Genomic DNA, 16682 nt, shown 5'->3' with positions numbered 1-16682 from the left:
ATACTGTGTAAGTAATAAAGTTTATTTTAATATACCATATCCCTCTTTTGCAGGTAATCTCTCCGGGAGCGAGGTGTCCTTTCCTCAGTCTTACAAAATTAAAATATTGGGGTTTCTGTCCAGTATCCTAGCCTGTTGGGGTCTGGTTTGGGATTGCATTAGCTTCAAAAAGAATAAAAAATCCTGGGAACCCAGAGCTATGGGGGAATTACACTGACACCCACAACTCAATCAAAACTCCCTTCCAGGCCCAGGACAGAACAGACAACCATTGGTACAGCTACAATTCAATAAGGAGGATCGAGCACCACAGTCCAAGGAAATCTTAGGTCTCAAACCTCAAACCCAGGGTCTCCCGTAGAGAATTAAGAAAAGATTAAAGAGTAAGAAACAAACAGCAAGCAAGAACCTAGCTACCAAACCCCACCCACTGGGTCCCAGGTCCAAGGGAAGAACAAACCACCCGATGAACAAAGACACATCCCCTCGGGAGCACCAGAATAACCATAAGGCTCGACGCCAAGAAGGACATCAACAGATCCCAGCCGGAAAGGGGGAACCCTGCCCCAGGGAGAAGGGGGCTGTCAGGGCATCCCCTGAAAGAGCGGTGCCCTGGGAGGGAGAGTCAGCACGCCCAACCTTCCCCACACCCCCAGCATCAGGGGACCCACCCCGACAACCAGGACCGCTCAGGAAAAAGGGGTAGGGCTATCACAAGACCACCCATCAAAAAGGTTGCTCATTTAAGCATGGCAGCCTACCCCGGGGAAAAAAGAAATGGATAACCCTTGGGTACAACACTTGTTCCGTCCCAAAGTTATTGCTCAGACCCAGGCAAACCGGGCTCCCCTTCTGGGTGCCGCGAGAGAGGACACTCCCATTTCTTGGGGACAGAGGAAATTGGTCAGGGTTCTGGGGCTGGTCAAGCTCAGCACCATCACAAAAGGCTCAGGAGAACGTGATCCCCTGCCCCAGGAACTTCCACTTAACCCCAACCCTTACACCCCACTGAGGTTGCAGCAGCCCAGTCCTAATCAGGATAAAGCACTTCTCCCCCAACCCAGGAAGATTGGACATACAAATTGGCCCAAACCAATGAGGAACTTCGCCCAGCACTGAGGAAAAAGGCACCAATATCACGAATGCCCTGAGAGGGGGGGTGGCAGTCCTCTCCCCCACCACCCCGGGCAGCACCATCCCACCAGACGAAGCCGACACCAGAACCAACACCACACTCACCGAGCAGGGAGAAAAGAAGGAACCTCCCCAGGTGGGGGCACCCAGCCGAATCGCCCCATAGGGCGATACTCAGGGCCACCCTTGTCCTCAGTAAAGTTCCAACAGCAACAACACCACTCAGAGGGGGCACGTGTCTCAGAAAACAAACCGATTCAACCTTAGGGAAGAGACACATATATTCCAGTGCTCATCAGGATATCAAGCAGGATGCCTGGGTCGAAAAAGCACGGGTGCTCTGGATTGGAGTTTTAAAAAAGATATAATTGGTTAGATCTGACTGAGGGTATTGGAGCAAAAAAAAGCACCACCTCCCTCCATTCCAGTCCTTTCCAAACTTTGAACGTCCAGTCTTCTTCCATCTCAAAGTTGTGATAAGCATTGGCAATCACGTCTTCTCTTCCTTAGTGTACGGAGCAGTGCCAACCCCGGTGGGATACTGGACCATGCCCGTCCCCTTGATGGGTCAGCTGGGGTGTGAGGGTCCCAAGGGGGTGGCCCGGAGAGGGGGGTGCCCATACTGAGGGTCTCTGCACATTTGGGGGACAGAGTGGGCAGTCACATGGCTGCCTTGCAGGCCGCAGCAAGGGCGACCTGTGCCCGTCATCCCTGTCCTGGGGGGACCCCAGACCCATCAACCATCTCCTGCTCGCTCCCCCTATGCCCCCGACCCTGGCAGACGCCTCCAGCCAACTGTCAGCCACCCAATTTCAGGCATTTGAGATATATTTCAGTTGATTGATGTATTTTACACTCAGTTTATTTGAAGCCGCCAGGGTTGAGGGTCTGAGGGGTGGGGCAGCAGGGGGCGGCGGGCCGAGTGGCCTCTCTCTGACCTGCGGCGGGACGATCCGGCGCTCCATCAATGCAGCTCTGTTACCCCGGGAGCCCCGCCCCCTGGGTCAGCTGACCAGACAGTGCGCAGGCGCGGGGCCCAGACTCGCGCAGACACAGAGAGAGGATGAGCGTCAAGATCCACATCGAGTATTGGTGAGGGGGGAGGGGGAGGGGGAGGGGGCGACCAGGGCGGGGGGCCGGGGGGGGCGACCAGGGGAAGGGGGGCGGGGATGAGGGGGAGGGCAGTGGGCGACGAGGGGAGGGGAGGGGGCGAGACGAGGGCAGGGGGGGCGACGAGGGCATGGGGGCGACAAGGGGTGGGGAGGGGGAGGGGAGGGGGTGGGGAGGGTGAGGAGGGGAGGGGGTGGGGAGGGTGAGGAGGGGAGGGGGTGGGGGCAGTTGGCACGGAGTGTGGGTGCAGGGGGAGGATGGGTCGGGACTGATTGGACAACTTTTTCAGAGAACTGGCATCATGGCAATGGGACGAATGATCTTGTTCTGTGCTGTCTGATTTTCTACAGTCAATGTTGACAGCAATGGGCAAAACATTTGATACATCAGTTGACTTTGGCAGGGTTTTGCCCGTATTGGCATTGTGATGCTTGGCATAGCTATAATTAAATTAGACAATTCTCTCTCGCATTCTGAGTCTATCCAAGGACCCTGTCTTGTTTACTTGTCCGAGTAACCAGGCAGTTTCTCTATATGATTGCCCATTTGTTTGGGGTTGACAGAGTACAAGAGGATAGGAGGTATTGACAGACAGGTATTTACAGTAGTTACAGAAGCCTTAGGGACCTGCCACCTGCCCTTACTGCCTGGGGAGTAAGCAGGGTGGAGACCTTCATTAAAAACAAACCCTTCAAAACAATATTGAGATGATTATTATGTTGGTTGCCAAGCAGGCTGTGACAAACAGCATCAGGAGTTGTTTTGCACTGGGTTCTGTTGCAATGTAGGAAATTCCTTCGTGCGGGGATGGGAGTGAAACTGCAGACCTCTGAAATACCGATGTGATAGGTTGCCAGCGATAAGGTCTTGGGATGTGGGTTGTACCCCCATTTAGGACGGAGTGCAGGAGGAACTTCTTCACCCAAAGGGTTGTGAATCTCTGGAATTCCTTGCCCAGTGAAGCAGTTGAGGCTCCTTCTTTAAACGTTTTTAAGAAAAAGATAGATGCCTTTCTAAAGAATAAGGGGATTCGGGGATATGGTGTACGGGCCGGAGAGTGGAGCTGAGTCCACAAAGATCAGCCATGATCTCATTGAATGGCGGAGCAGGCTCGAGGGGCCAGATGGCCTACTCCTGTTCCTAGTTCTTATGTTCTTATGTTCTCCACACTGCTCCCAGGGGAGACTCCATGGCTCCAAAGAAAAGGGTAATTGAGTGAGAATGTCAACGAAATCCCCTGATGGGCACTAATTGGCTGAATGACGAGGGGGTGGCAGGTTGGGCCAGTTTTGTTTGAAGTATTTTTTTCTCAATTGAACCTGAGACCAGGGGAGCGGTGGGTTTCAGGGCTCGGTGAGGTTGGGTTTGGTTTCTATCTCACCATTCATTGTCTTTCTCATTGGTGAGTTTTGAGATAATGGCAGATAATTAATGGCTGTCCTATTCTAAGGGAAGGTTGAGAGATGTTCCTGTTTATGAATTCAGTGGTGACTGATATTTTGTGGAAAGGACAGTGCTTAAATTCTGGTTAAAAGTTGTTACTCAGGAGAAACCGGTTCTAAGTGTGGAATTCCAGCTCCACACACAATGCGGCTCCTCTGTCCGCACGGCATTCCTCAATGTGGCTCCTCTGTCCGCACGGCATTCCTCAATGTGGCTCCTCTGTCCGCACGGCATTCCTCAATGTGGCTTCTCTGTCAGCACGACACTCCAATGTGGCACTCCCTCAATGTCGCTCCTCTGTTAGCACGACACTCCCTCAATGCGACTCCTCTGTCAGCGCGACACTCCCTCAATGCGACTCCTCTGCACGACACTCCCTCAATGCGACTCCTCTGTCAGCACGACACTCCCTCAATGCGGCTCCTCTGTCAGCGCGGCACTCCCTCAATGCAGCTCCTCTGTCAGCACGACACTCCCTCAATGCAGCTCCTCTGTCAGCACGGCACTCCCTCAATGCAGCTCCTCTGTCAGCACGACACTCCCTCAATGCAGCTCCTCTGTCAGCGCGACACTCCCTCAATGCGACTCCTCTGTCAGCGCGGCGCTCCCTCAGTGCGGCTCCTCTGTCAGCGCGACACTCCCTCAATGCGGCTCCTCTGTCTGCACGGCACTCCCTCAATGCGACTCCTCTGTCAGCACGACACTCCCTCAATGCGGCTCCTCTGTCTGCACGGCACTCCCTCAATGCGACTCCTCTGTCAGCACGACACTCCCTCAATGCGGCTCCTCTGTCAGCACGACACTCCCTCAATGCAGCTCCTCTGTCAGCGCGGCGCTCCCTCAATGCGGCTCCTCTGTCTGCACGGCACTCCCTCAATGCGACTCCTCTGTCAGCACGACACTCCCTCAATGCAGCTCCTCTGTCAGCACGACACTCCCTCATTACGGCTCCTCTGTCAGCGCGGCACTCCCTCAATGCGGCTCCTCTGTCAGCGCGACACTCCCTCAATGCGGCTCCTCTGTCAGCACGACACTCCCTCAATGCAGCTCCTCTGTCAGCGCGACACTCCCTCAATGCAGCTCCTCTGTCAGCGCGGCACTCCCTCAATGCGGCTCCTCTGTCAGCGCGACACTCCCTCAATGCGGCTCCTCTGTCAGCGCGACACTCCCTCAATGCAGCTCCTCTGTCAGCGCGGCACTCCCTCAATGCAGCTCCTCTGTCAGCGCGACACTCCCTCAATGCGGCTCCTCTGTCAGCGCGGCACTCCCTCAATGCGGCTCCTCTGTCAGCGCGACGCTCCCTCAATGCAGCTCCTCTGTCAGCGCGGCGCTCCCTCAATGCGGCTCCTCTGTCAGCACGACACTCCCTCAATGCAGCTCCTCTGTCAGCGCGACACTCCCTCAATGCAGCTCCTCTGTCAGCGCGACACTCCCTCAATGCGGCTCCTCTGTCAGCGCGGCACTCCCTCAATGCAGCTCCTCTGTCAGCACGACACTCCCTCAATGCAGCTCCTCTGTCAGCGCGGCACTCCCTCAATGCGGCTCCTCTGTCAGCACGACACTCCCTCAATGCAGCTCCTCTGTCAGCGCGGCACTCCCTCAATGCAGCTCCTCTGTCAGCGCGGCACTCCCTCAATGCAGCTCCTCTGTCAGCACGACACTCCCTCAATGCGGCTCCTCTGTCAGCGCGACACTCCCTCAATGCGGCTCCTCTGTCAGCACGACACTCCCTCAATGCGGCTCCTCTGTCAGCGCGGCACTCCCTCAATGCGACTCCTCTGTCAGCGCGGCACTCCCTCAATGTGGCTCCTCTGTCAGCGCGGCACTCCCTCAATGCGGCTCCTCTGTCAGCGCGACACTCCCTCAATGCGGCTCCTCTGTCAGCACGACACTCCCTCAATGCGGCTCCTCTGTCAGCACGACACTCCCTCAATGCGGCTCCTCTGTCAGCGCGGCACTCCCTCAATGCAGCTCCTCTGTCAGCACGACACTCCCTCAATGCAGCTCCTCTGTCAGCACGACACTCCCTCAATGCGACTCCTCTGTCAGCACGACACTCCCTCAATGCAGCTCCTCTGTCAGCACGACACTCCCTCAATGCGGCTCCTCTGTCAGCGCGGCACTCCCTCAATGCGACTCCTCTGTCAGCACGACACTCCCTCAATGCGGCTCCTCTGTCAGCACGACACTCCCTCAATGCGGCTCCTCTGTCAGCACGACACTCCCTCAATGCGGCTCCTCTGTCAGCGCGGCACTCCCTCAATGTGGTTCCTCTGTCAGCGCGGCACTCCCTCAATGTGGCTCCTCTGTCAGCACGACACTCCCTCAATGCGGCTCCTCTGTCAGCGCGGCACTCCCTCAATGCGGCTCCTCTGTCAGCACGACACTCCCTCAATGCGGCTCCTCTGTCAGCCCGGTACTCCCTCAATGCAGCTCCTCTGTCAGCGCGGCACTCCCTCAATGCGGCTCCTCTGTCAGCGCGGCGCTCCCTCAATGCGGCTCCTCTGTCAGCACGACACTCCCTCAATGCGGCTCCTCTGTCAGCCCGGTACTCCCTCAATGCAGCTCCTCTGTCAGCGCGGCACTCCCTCAATGCGGCTCCTCTGTCAGCGCGGCACTCCCTCAATGCGGCTCCTCTGTCAGCGCGGCACTCCCTCAATGCAGCTCCTCTGTCAGCGCGGCACTCCCTCAATGCAGCTCCTCTGTCAGCGCGGCACTCCCTCAATGTGGCTCCTCTGTCAGCACGACACTCCCTCAATGCGGCTCCTCTGTCAGCACGACACTCCCTCAATGCGGCTCCTCTGTCAGCACGACACTCCCTCAATGCGGCTCCTCTGTCAGCACGGCACTCCCTCAATGCAGCTCCTCTGTCAGCGCGGCACTCCCTCAATGCGGCTCCTCTGTCAGCACGACACTCCCTCAATGCGGCTCCTCTGTCAGCGCGGCGCTCCCTCAATGCGGCTCCTCTGTCAGCACGACACTCCCTCAATGCGGCTCCTCTGTCAGCACGACACTCCCTCAATGCGGCTCCTCTGTCAGCGCGGCACTCCCTCAATGCAGCTCCTCTGTCAGCACGACACTTCCTCAATGCAGCTCCTCTGTCCGCACGACACTCCCTCAATGCGGCTCCTCTGTCAGCACGACACTCCCTCAATGCGGCTCCTCTGTCAGCACGACACTCCCTCAATGCGGCTCCTCTGTCAGCACGACACTCCCTCAATGCGGCTCCTCTGTCAGCACGACACTCCCTCAATGCGGCTCCTCTGTCAGCACGACACTCCCTCAATGCGGCTCCTCTGTCAGCACGACACTCCCTCAATGCAGCTCCTCTGTCAGCACGACACTCCCTCAATGCAGCTCCTCTGTCAGCACGACACTCCCTCAATGCGGCTCCTCTGTCAGCGCGGCACTCCCTCAATGTGGTTCCTCTGTCAGCGCGGCACTCCCTCAATGCGGCTCCTCTGTCAGCGCGGCACTCCCTCAATGCGGCTCCTCTGTCAGCACGACACTCCCTCAATGCGGCTCCTCTGTCAGCCCGGTACTCCCTCAATGCAGCTCCTCTGTCAGCACGACACTCCCTCAATGCAGCTCCTCTGTCAGCACGACACTCCCTCAATGCGGCTCCTCTGTCAGCACGACACTCCCTCAATGTGGCTCCTCTGTCAGCACGACACTCCCTCAATGCGGCTCCTCTGTCAGCACGACACTCCCTCAATGCGGCTCCTCTGTCAGCACGGCACTCCCTCAATGCAGCTCCTCTGTCAGCGCGGCACTCCCTCAATGCGACTCCTCTGTCAGCACGACACTCCCTCAATGCGGCTCCTCTGTCAGCACGACACTCCCTCAATGCGGCTCCTCTGTCAGCCCGGTACTCCCTCAATGCAGCTCCTCTGTCAGCACGACACTCCCTCAATGCAGCTCCTCTGTCAGCACGACACTCCCTCAATGCAGCTCCTCTGTCAGCGCGGCACTCCCTCAATGCAGCTCCTCTGTCCGCGCGGCACTCCCTCAATGCGACTCCTCTGTCAGCACGACACTCCCTCAATGCAGCTCCTCTGTCAGCACGACACTCCCACAATGTGGCTCCTCTGTCAGCGCGGCACTCCCTCAATGCAGCTCCTCTGTCAGCGCGGCACTCCCTCAATGCAGCTCCTCTGTCAGCACGGCACTCCCTCAATGCGGCTCCTCTGTCAGCACGACACTCCCTCAATGCGGCTCCTCTGTCAGCGCGACACTCCCTCAATGCGACTCCTCTGTCTGCACGACACTCCCTCAATGCGACTCCTCTGTCAGCACGGCACTCCCTCAATGCAGCTCCTCTGTCAGCGCGGCACTCCCTCAATGCGGCTCCTCTGTCAGCACGACACTCCCTCAATGCGGCTCCTCTGTCAGCGCGGCACTCCCTCAATGTGGTTCCTCTGTCAGCGCGGCACTCCCTCAATGCGGCTCCTCTGTCAGCGCGGCACTCCCTCAATGTGGTTCCTCTGTCAGCGCGGCACTCCCTCAATGCGGCTCCTCTGTCAGCACGACACTCCCTCAATGCAGCTCCTCTGTCAGCACGACACTCCCTCAATGCGACTCCTCTGTCTGCACGACACTCCCTCAATGCGGCTCCTCTGTCAGCACGACACTCCCTCAATGCAGCTCCTCTGTCAGCACGACACTCCCTCAATGCGGCTCCTCTGTCAGCGCGGCACTCCCTCAATGTGGTTCCTCTGTCAGCGCGGCACTCCCTCAATGTGGATCCTCTGTCAGCGCGGCACTCCCTCAATGCGACTCCTCTGTCAGCACGACACTCCCTCAATGCGGCTCCTCTGTCAGCGCGGCACTCCCTCAATGTGGTTCCTCTGTCAGCGCGGCGCTCCCTCAATGCGGCTCCTCTGTCAGCACGACACTCCCTCAATGCGGCTCCTCTGTCAGCGCGGCACTCCCTCAATGTGGTTCCTCTGTCAGCGCGGCACTCCCTCAATGTGGATCCTCTGTCAGCGCGGCACTCCCTCAATGCGACTCCTCTGTCAGCACGACACTCCCTCAATGCGGCTCCTCTGTCAGCGCGGCACTCCCTCAATGCGGCTCCTCTGTCAGCGCGGCACTCCCTCAATGCGGCTCCTCTGTCAGCACGACACTCCCTCAATGCGGCTCCTCTGTCAGCCCGGTACTCCCTCAATGCAGCTCCTCTGTCAGCACGACACTCCCTCAATGCAGCTCCTCTGTCAGCACGACACTCCCTCAATGCAGCTCCTCTGTCAGCGCGGCACTCCCTCAATGCAGCTCCTCTGACAGCGCGGCACTCCCTCAATGTGGCTCCTCTGTCAGCACGACACTCCCTCAATGCGGCTCCTCTGTCAGCGCGACACTCCCTCAATGCGGCTCCTCTGTCAGCACGACACTCCCTCAATGCGGCTCCTCTGTCAGCACGGCACTCCCTCAATGCAGCTCCTCTGTCAGCGCGGCACTCCCTCAATGCGACTCCTCTGTCAGCACGACACTCCCTCAATGCGGCTCCTCTGTCAGCACGACACTCCCTCAATGCGGCTCCTCTGTCAGCACGACACTCCCTCAATGCGGCTCCTCTGTCAGCACGACACTCCCTCAATGCAGCTCCTCTGTCAGCACGACACTCCCTCAATGCAGCTCCTCTGTCAGCACGACACTCCCTCAATGCAGCTCCTCTGTCAGCGCGGCACTCCCTCAATGCAGCTCCTCTGTCAGCGCGGCACTCCCTCAATGCGACTCCTCTGTCAGCACGACACTCCCTCAATGCAGCTCCTCTGTCAGCACGGCACTCCCTCAATGCGACTCCTCTGTCAGCACGACACTCCCTCAATGCAGCTCCTCTGTCAGCACGACACTCCCACAATGTGGCTCCTCTGTCAGCGCGGCACTCCCTCAATGCAGCTCCTCTGTCAGCGCGGCACTCCCTCAATGCGGCTCCTCTGTCAGCACGACACTCCCTCAATGCAGCTCCTCTGTCAGCACGACACTCCCTCAATGCAGCTCCTCTGTCAGCACGACACTCCCACAATGTGGCTCCTCTGTCAGCGCGGCACTCCCTCAATGCGGCTCCTCTGTCAGCACGACACTCCCTCAATGCGGCTCCTCTGTCAGCGCGACACTCCCTCAATGCGACTCCTCTGTCTGCACGACACTCCCTCAATGCGACTCCTCTGTCAGCGCGGCACTCCCTCAATGCAGCTCCTCTGTCAGCACGACACTCCCTCAATGCAGCTCCTCTGTCAGCGCGGCACTCCCTCAATGTGGCTCCTCTGTCAGCGCGGCACTCCCTCAATGCAGCTCCTCTGTCAGCACGGCACTCCCTCAATGCAGCTCCTCTGTCAGCGCGACACTCCCTCAATGTGGCTCCTCTGTCAGCGCGGCGCTCCCTCAATGCGGCTCCTCTGTCAGCACGACACTCCCTCAATGCAGCTCCTCTGTCAGCACGGCACTCCCTCAATGCGGCTCCTCTGTCAGCGCGGCACTCCCTCAATGCAGCTCCTCTGTCAGCACGACACTCCCTCAATGCAGCTCCTCTGTCAGCACGGCACTCCCTCAATGCAGCTCCTCTGTCAGCACGACACTCCCTCAATGCAGCTCCTCTGTCAGCACGACACTCCCTCAATGCAGCTCGTCTGTCAGCACGACACTCCCTCAATGCAGCTCCTCTGTCAGCACGGCACTCCCTCAATGCAGCTCCACTGTCAGCACGACACTCCCTCAATGCAGCTCCTCTGTCAGCGCGGCACTCCCTCAATGCAGCTCCTCTGTCAGCGCGGCACTCCCTCAATGCAGCTCCTCTGTCAGCCCGGTACTCCCTCAATGCAGCTCCTCTGTCAGCACGACACTCCCTCAATGCAGCTCCTCTGTCAGCGCGGCACTCCCTCAATGCAGCTCCTCTGTCAGCCCGGTACTCCCTCAATGCAGCTCCTCTGTCAGCACGACACTCCCTCAATGCAGCTCCTCTGTCAGCGCGGCACTCCCTCAATGCAGCTCCTCTGTCAGCCCGGTACTCCCTCAATGCAGCTCCTCTGTCAGCACGACACTCCCTCAATGCAGCTCCTCTGTCAGCGCGGCACTCCCTCAATGCAGCTCCTCTGTCAGCCCGGTACTCCCTCAATGCAGCTCCTCTGTCAGCACGACACTCCCTCAATGCAGCTCCTCTGTCAGCGCGGCACTCCCTCAATGCAGCTCCTCTGTCAGCGCGGCACTCCCTCAATGCAGCTCCTCTGTCAGCACGACACTCCCTCAATGCAGCTCCTCTGTCAGCACGACACTCCCTCAATGCAGCTCCTCTGTCAGCGCGGCACTCCCTCAATGCAGCTCCTCTGTCAGCGCGGCACTCCCTCAATGCGGCTCCTCTGTCAGCGCGGCACTCCCTCAATGTGGCTCCTCTGTCAGCACGACACTCCCTCAATGCGGCTCCTCTGTCAGCGCGGCACTCCCTCAATGCGGCTCCTCTGTCAGCGCGTCACTCCCTCAATGCAGCTCCTCTGACAGCGCGACACTCCCTCAATGCAGCTCCTCTGTCAGCGCGGCGCTCCCTCAATGCAGCTCCTCTGTCAGCGCGTCACTCCCTCAATGCAGCTCCTCTGACAGCGCGACACTCCCTCAATGCAGCTCCTCTGTCAGCACGGCACTCCCTCAATGCGGCTCCTCTGTCAGCGCGTCACTCCCTCAATGCAGCTCCTCTGACAGCGCGACACTCCCTCAATGCGGCTCCTCTGTCAGCGCGTCACTCCCTCAATGCAGCTCCTCTGACAGCGCGACACTCCCTCAATGCAGCTCCTCTGTCAGCGCGGCACTCCCTCAATGCGGCTCCTCTGTCAGCGCGACACTCCCTCATTACGGCTCCTCTGTCAGCACGACACTCCCTCATTACGGCTCCTCTGTCAGCGCGGCACTCCCTCAATGTGGCTCCTCTGTCAGCGCGGCGCTCCCTCAATGCAGCTCCTCTGACAGCGCGACACTCCCTCAATGCGGCTCCTCTGTCAGCACGACACTCCCTCATTACGGCTCCTCTGTCAGCGCGGCACTCCCTCAATGCGGCTCCTCTGTCAGCACGACACTCCCTCATTACGGCTCCTCTGTCAGCACGACACTCCCACAATGTGGCTCCTCTGTCAGCACGACACTCCCTCAGTGCAGCTCCTCTGACAGCGTGGCACTCCCTCAATGTACCAGTCTCCCCAAACAGGCGCTGGAATGTGGCGACTAGGGGCTTTTCACAGTAACTTCATTTGAAGCCTACTTGTGACAATAAGCAAATTTCATTCATTCATTCATGTGGCTCCTCTGTCAGCACGACACTCCCTCAATGCAGCTCCTCTGTCCGCCCGGCACTCCCTCAATGCAGCTCCTCTGTCAGCGCGGCACTCCCTCAATGCGACTCCTCTGTCAGCACGACACTCCCTCAATGCGGCTCCTCTGTCAGCACGACACTCCCTCAATGCGACTCCTCTGTCAGCACGACACTCCCTCAATGCAGCTCCTCTGTCAGCACGACACTCCCTCAATGCGGCTCCTCTGTCAGCGCGGCACTCCCTCAATGCGACTCCTCTGTCAGCACGACACTCCCTCAATGCGGCTCCTCTGTCAGCACGACACTCCCTCAATGCGACTCCTCTGTCAGCCCGGTACTCCCTCAATGCAGCTCCTCTGTCAGCGCGGCACTCCCTCAATGCAGCTCCTCTGTCAGCGCGGCACTCCCTCAATGCGACTCCTCTGTCAGCGCGGCACTCCCTCAATGCGGCTCCTCTGTCAGCGCGTCACTCCCTCAATGCAGCTCCTCTGACAGCGCGACACTCCCTCAATGCGGCTCCTCTGTCAGCGCGTCACTCCCTCAATGCAGCTCCTCTGACAGCGCGACACTCCCTCAATGCAGCTCCTCTGTCAGCGCGGCACTCCCTCAATGCGGCTCCTCTGTCAGCGCGACACTCCCTCATTACGGCTCCTCTGTCAGCACGACACTCCCTCATTACGGCTCCTCTGTCAGCGCGGCACTCCCTCAATGTGGCTCCTCTGTCAGCGCGACACTCCCTCATTACGGCTCCTCTGTCAGCACGACACTCCCTCATTACGGCTCCTCTGTCAGCGCGTCACTCCCTCAATGCAGCTCCTCTGACAGCGCGACACTCCCTCAATGCGGCTCCTCTGTCAGCGCGTCACTCCCTCAATGCAGCTCCTCTGACAGCGCGACACTCCCTCAATGCAGCTCCTCTGACAGCGCGACACTCCCTCAATGCGGCTCCTCTGTCAGCACGACACTCCCTCATTACGGCTCCTCTGTCAGCACGACACTCCCTCAATGCGGCTCCTCTGTCAGCGCGACACTCCCTCAATGCAGCTCCTCTGACAGCGCGACACTCCCTCAATGCGGCTCCTCTGTCAGCACGACACTCCCTCAATGCGGCTCCTCTGTCTGCACGGCACTCCCTCATTACGGCTCCTCTGTCAGCGCGGCACTCCCTCAATGCAGCTCCTCTGACAGCGCGACACTCCCTCAATGCGGCTCCTCTGTCAGCACGACACTCCCTCATTACGGCTCCTCTGTCAGCGCGGCACTCCCTCAATGCGGCTCCTCTGTCTGCACGACACTCCCACAATGTGGCTCCTCTGTCAGCACGACACTCCCTCAGTGCAGCTCCTCTGACAGCGTGGCACTCCCTCAATGTACCAGTCTCCCCAAACAGGCGCTGGAATGTGGCGACTAGGGGCTTTTCACAGTAACTTCATTTGAAGCCTACTTGTGACAATAAGCAAATTTCATTCATTCATTCATGTGGCTCCTCTGTCAGCGCGGCACTCCCTCAATGCAGCTCCTCTGTCCGCCCGGCACTCCCTCAATGCAGCTCCTCTGTCAGCGCGGCACTCCCTCAATGCGACTCCTCTGTCAGCACGACACTCCCTCAATGCGGCTCCTCTGTCAGCACGACACTCCCTCAATGCGACTCCTCTGTCAGCACGACACTCCCTCAATGCAGCTCCTCTGTCAGCACGACACTCCCTCAATGCGGCTCCTCTGTCAGCGCGGCACTCCCTCAATGCGACTCCTCTGTCAGCACGACACTCCCTCAATGCGGCTCCTCTGTCAGCACGACACTCCCTCAATGCGACTCCTCTGTCAGCCCGGTACTCCCTCAATGCAGCTCCTCTGTCAGCGCGGCACTCCCTCAATGCAGCTCCTCTGTCAGCGCGGCACTCCCTCAATGCGACTCCTCTGTCAGCGCGGTACTCCCTCAATGTGGCTCCTCTGTCAGCACGACACTCCCTCAATGCGACTCCTCTGTCAGCACGACACTCCCTCAATGCAGCTCCTCTGTCAGCACGACACTCCCTCAATGCGGCTCCTCTGTCAGCGCGGCACTCCCTCAATGCGGCTCCTCTGTCAGCCCGGTACTCCCTCAATGCAGCTCCTCTGTCAGCACGACACTCCCTCAATGCAGCTCCTCTGTCAGCGCGGCACTCCCTCAATGCAGCTCCTCTGTCAGCGCGGCACTCCCTCAATGCGACTCCTCTGTCAGCACGACACTCCCTCAATGCGACTCCTCTGTCAGCACGACACTCCCTCAATGCAGCTCCTCTGTCAGCGCGGCACTCCCTCAATGCGGCTCCTCTGTCAGCACGGCACTCCCTCAATGCGGCTCCTCTGTCAGCACGACACTCCCACAATGTGGCTCCTCTGTCAGCGCGGCACTCCCTCAATGCAGCTCCTCTGTCAGCACGGCACTCCCTCAATGCGGCTCCTCTGTCAGCGCGGCACTCCCTCATTGCAGCTCCTCTGTCAGCACGACACTCCCTCAATGCAGCTCCTCTGTCAGCACGACACTCCCTCAATGCGGCTCCTCTGTCAGCACGGCACTCCCTCAATGCAGCTCCTCTGTCAGCACGACACTCCCTCAATGCAGCTCCTCTGTCAGCACGACACTCCCACAATGTGGCTCCTCTGTCAGCGCGGCACTCCCTCAATGCAGCTCCTCTGTCAGCACGGCACTCCCTCAGTGCAGCTCCTCTGTCAGCACGGCACTCCCTCAATGCGGCTCCTCTGTCAGCACGACACTCCCGCAATGCAGCTCCTCTGTCAGCGCGGCACTCCCTCAATGTAGCTCCTCTGTCAGCACGGCACTCCCTCAGTGCAGCTCCTCTGTCAGCACGGCACTCCCTCAATGTAGCTCCTCTGTCAGCACGGCACTCCCTCAATGTAGCTCCTCTGTCAGCACGGCACTCCCTCAATGCGGCTCCTCTGTCAGCACGACACTCCCGCAATGCAGCTCCTCTGTCAGCGCGGCACTCCCTCAATGTAGCTCCTCTGTCAGCACGACACTCCCTCAGTGCAGCTCCTCTGTCAGCACGGCACTCCCTCAGTGCAGCTCCTCTGTCAGCACGGCACTCCCTCAATGCGGCTCCTCTGTCAGCACGACACTCCCGCAATGCAGCTCCTCTGTCAGCGCGGCACTCCCTCAATGTAGCTCCTCTGTCAGCACGGCACTCCCTCAGTGCAGCTCCTCTGTCAGCACGGCACTCCCTCAATGCGGCTCCTCTGTCAGCGCGGCACTCCCTCAATGCAGCTCCTCTGTCAGCACGGCACTCCCGCAATGCAGCTCCTCTGTCAGCACGACACTCCCTCAATGCGGCTCCTCTGTCAGCGCGGCACTCCCTCAATGCGGCTCCTCTGTCAGCACGGCACTCCCTCAATGCGGCTCCTCTGTCAGCACGACACTCCCTCAATGCGGCTCCTCTGTCAGCGCGGCACTCCCTCAATGCAGCTCCTCTGTCAGCGCGGCACTCCCTCAATGCGGCTCCTCTGTCAGCGCGGCACTCCCTCAATGCGGCTCCTCTGTCAGCGCGGCACTCCCTCAATGCGGCTCCTCTGTCAGCACGACACTCCCACAATGCGGCTCCTCTGTCAGCGCGGCACTCCCTCAATGCAGCTCCTCTGTCAGCACGGCACTCCCTCAATGCAGCTCCTCTGACAGTGCGGCACTCCCGCAATGCAGCTCCTCTGTCAGCACGGCACTCCCTCAATGCAGCTCCTCTGACAGTGCGGCACTCCCGCAATGCAGCTCCTCTGTCAGCACGGCACTCCCTCAATGCAGCTCCTCTGCCAGCACGACACTCCCTCAGTGCAGCTCCTCTGTCAGCGCGGCACTCCCTCAGTGCAGCTCCTCTGTCAGCGCGGCACTCCCTCAATGTGGCTCCTCTGTCAGCACGGCACTCCCTCAATGCAGCTCCTCTGTCAGCACGGCACTCCCTCAATGCAGCTCCTCTGCCAGCGCGCACTCCCGCAATGCAGCTCCTCTGTCAGCACGGCACTCCCTCAATGCAGCTCCTCTGTCAGCACGGCACTCCCTCAATGCAGCTCCTCTGTCAGCACGGCACTCCCGCAATGCGGCTCCTCTGTCAGCACGACACTCCCTCAATGCGGCTCCTCTGTCAGCGCGGCACTCCCTCAATGCGGCTCCTCTGTCAGCGCGGCACTCCCTCAATGCGGCTCCTCTGTCAGCGCGACACTCCCTCAATGCGGCTCCTCTGTCAGCACGGCACTCCCTCAATGCAGCTCCTCTGTCAGCGCGGCACTCCCTCAATGCGGCTCCTCTGTCAGCACGGCGCTCCCTCAATGCAGCTCCTCTGACAGCACGACACTCCCTCAATGTGGCTCCTCTGTCAGCGCGGCACTCCCTCAATGCGGCTCCTCTGTCAGCACGGCGCTCCCTCAATGCAGCTCCTCTGACAGCACGACACTCCCTCAATGCGACTCCTCTGTCAGCACGACACTCCCTCAATGCAGCTCCTCTGTCAGCGCGGCACTCCCTCAATGCGGCTCCTCTGTCAGCACGACACTCCCTCAATGCGGCTCCTCTGTCAGCACGGCGCTCCCTCAATGCAGCTCCTCTGTCAGCGCGGCACTCCCTCAATGCGGCTCCTCTGTCAGCACGGCACTCCCTCAATGCAGCTCCTCTGTCAGCGCGGCACTCCCTCAATGCGGCTCCTCTGTCAGCACG

General features: G+C 59.4%; 1 protein-coding gene across 1 annotated transcript in view; it reads left to right on the top strand.

Annotated features, from left to right (window-relative positions):
• The first annotated feature begins 2115 nt into the window (after positions 1 to 2115).
• selenow2a (selenoprotein W, 2a) overlaps positions 2116 to 16682 on the top strand; it is a 31390-nt gene continuing 16823 nt past the window's right edge. Inside the window, exon 1 of the mRNA XM_072487676.1 lies at positions 2116 to 2226. Coding sequence (XP_072343777.1) covers positions 2198 to 2226 — 29 coding nt within the window. The 5' untranslated portion in view covers positions 2116 to 2197. The remainder of the gene's footprint in view (positions 2227 to 16682) is intronic.

The sequence above is a fragment of the Scyliorhinus torazame genome, chromosome 21 (assembly GCF_047496885.1).
Source record: "Scyliorhinus torazame isolate Kashiwa2021f chromosome 21, sScyTor2.1, whole genome shotgun sequence".
Classification (NCBI taxonomy): Eukaryota; Metazoa; Chordata; class Chondrichthyes; order Carcharhiniformes; family Scyliorhinidae; genus Scyliorhinus; species Scyliorhinus torazame.
Note: the sequence above shows the minus strand (reverse complement) of the source record. Positions and strands in the feature narration are given on the sequence as shown.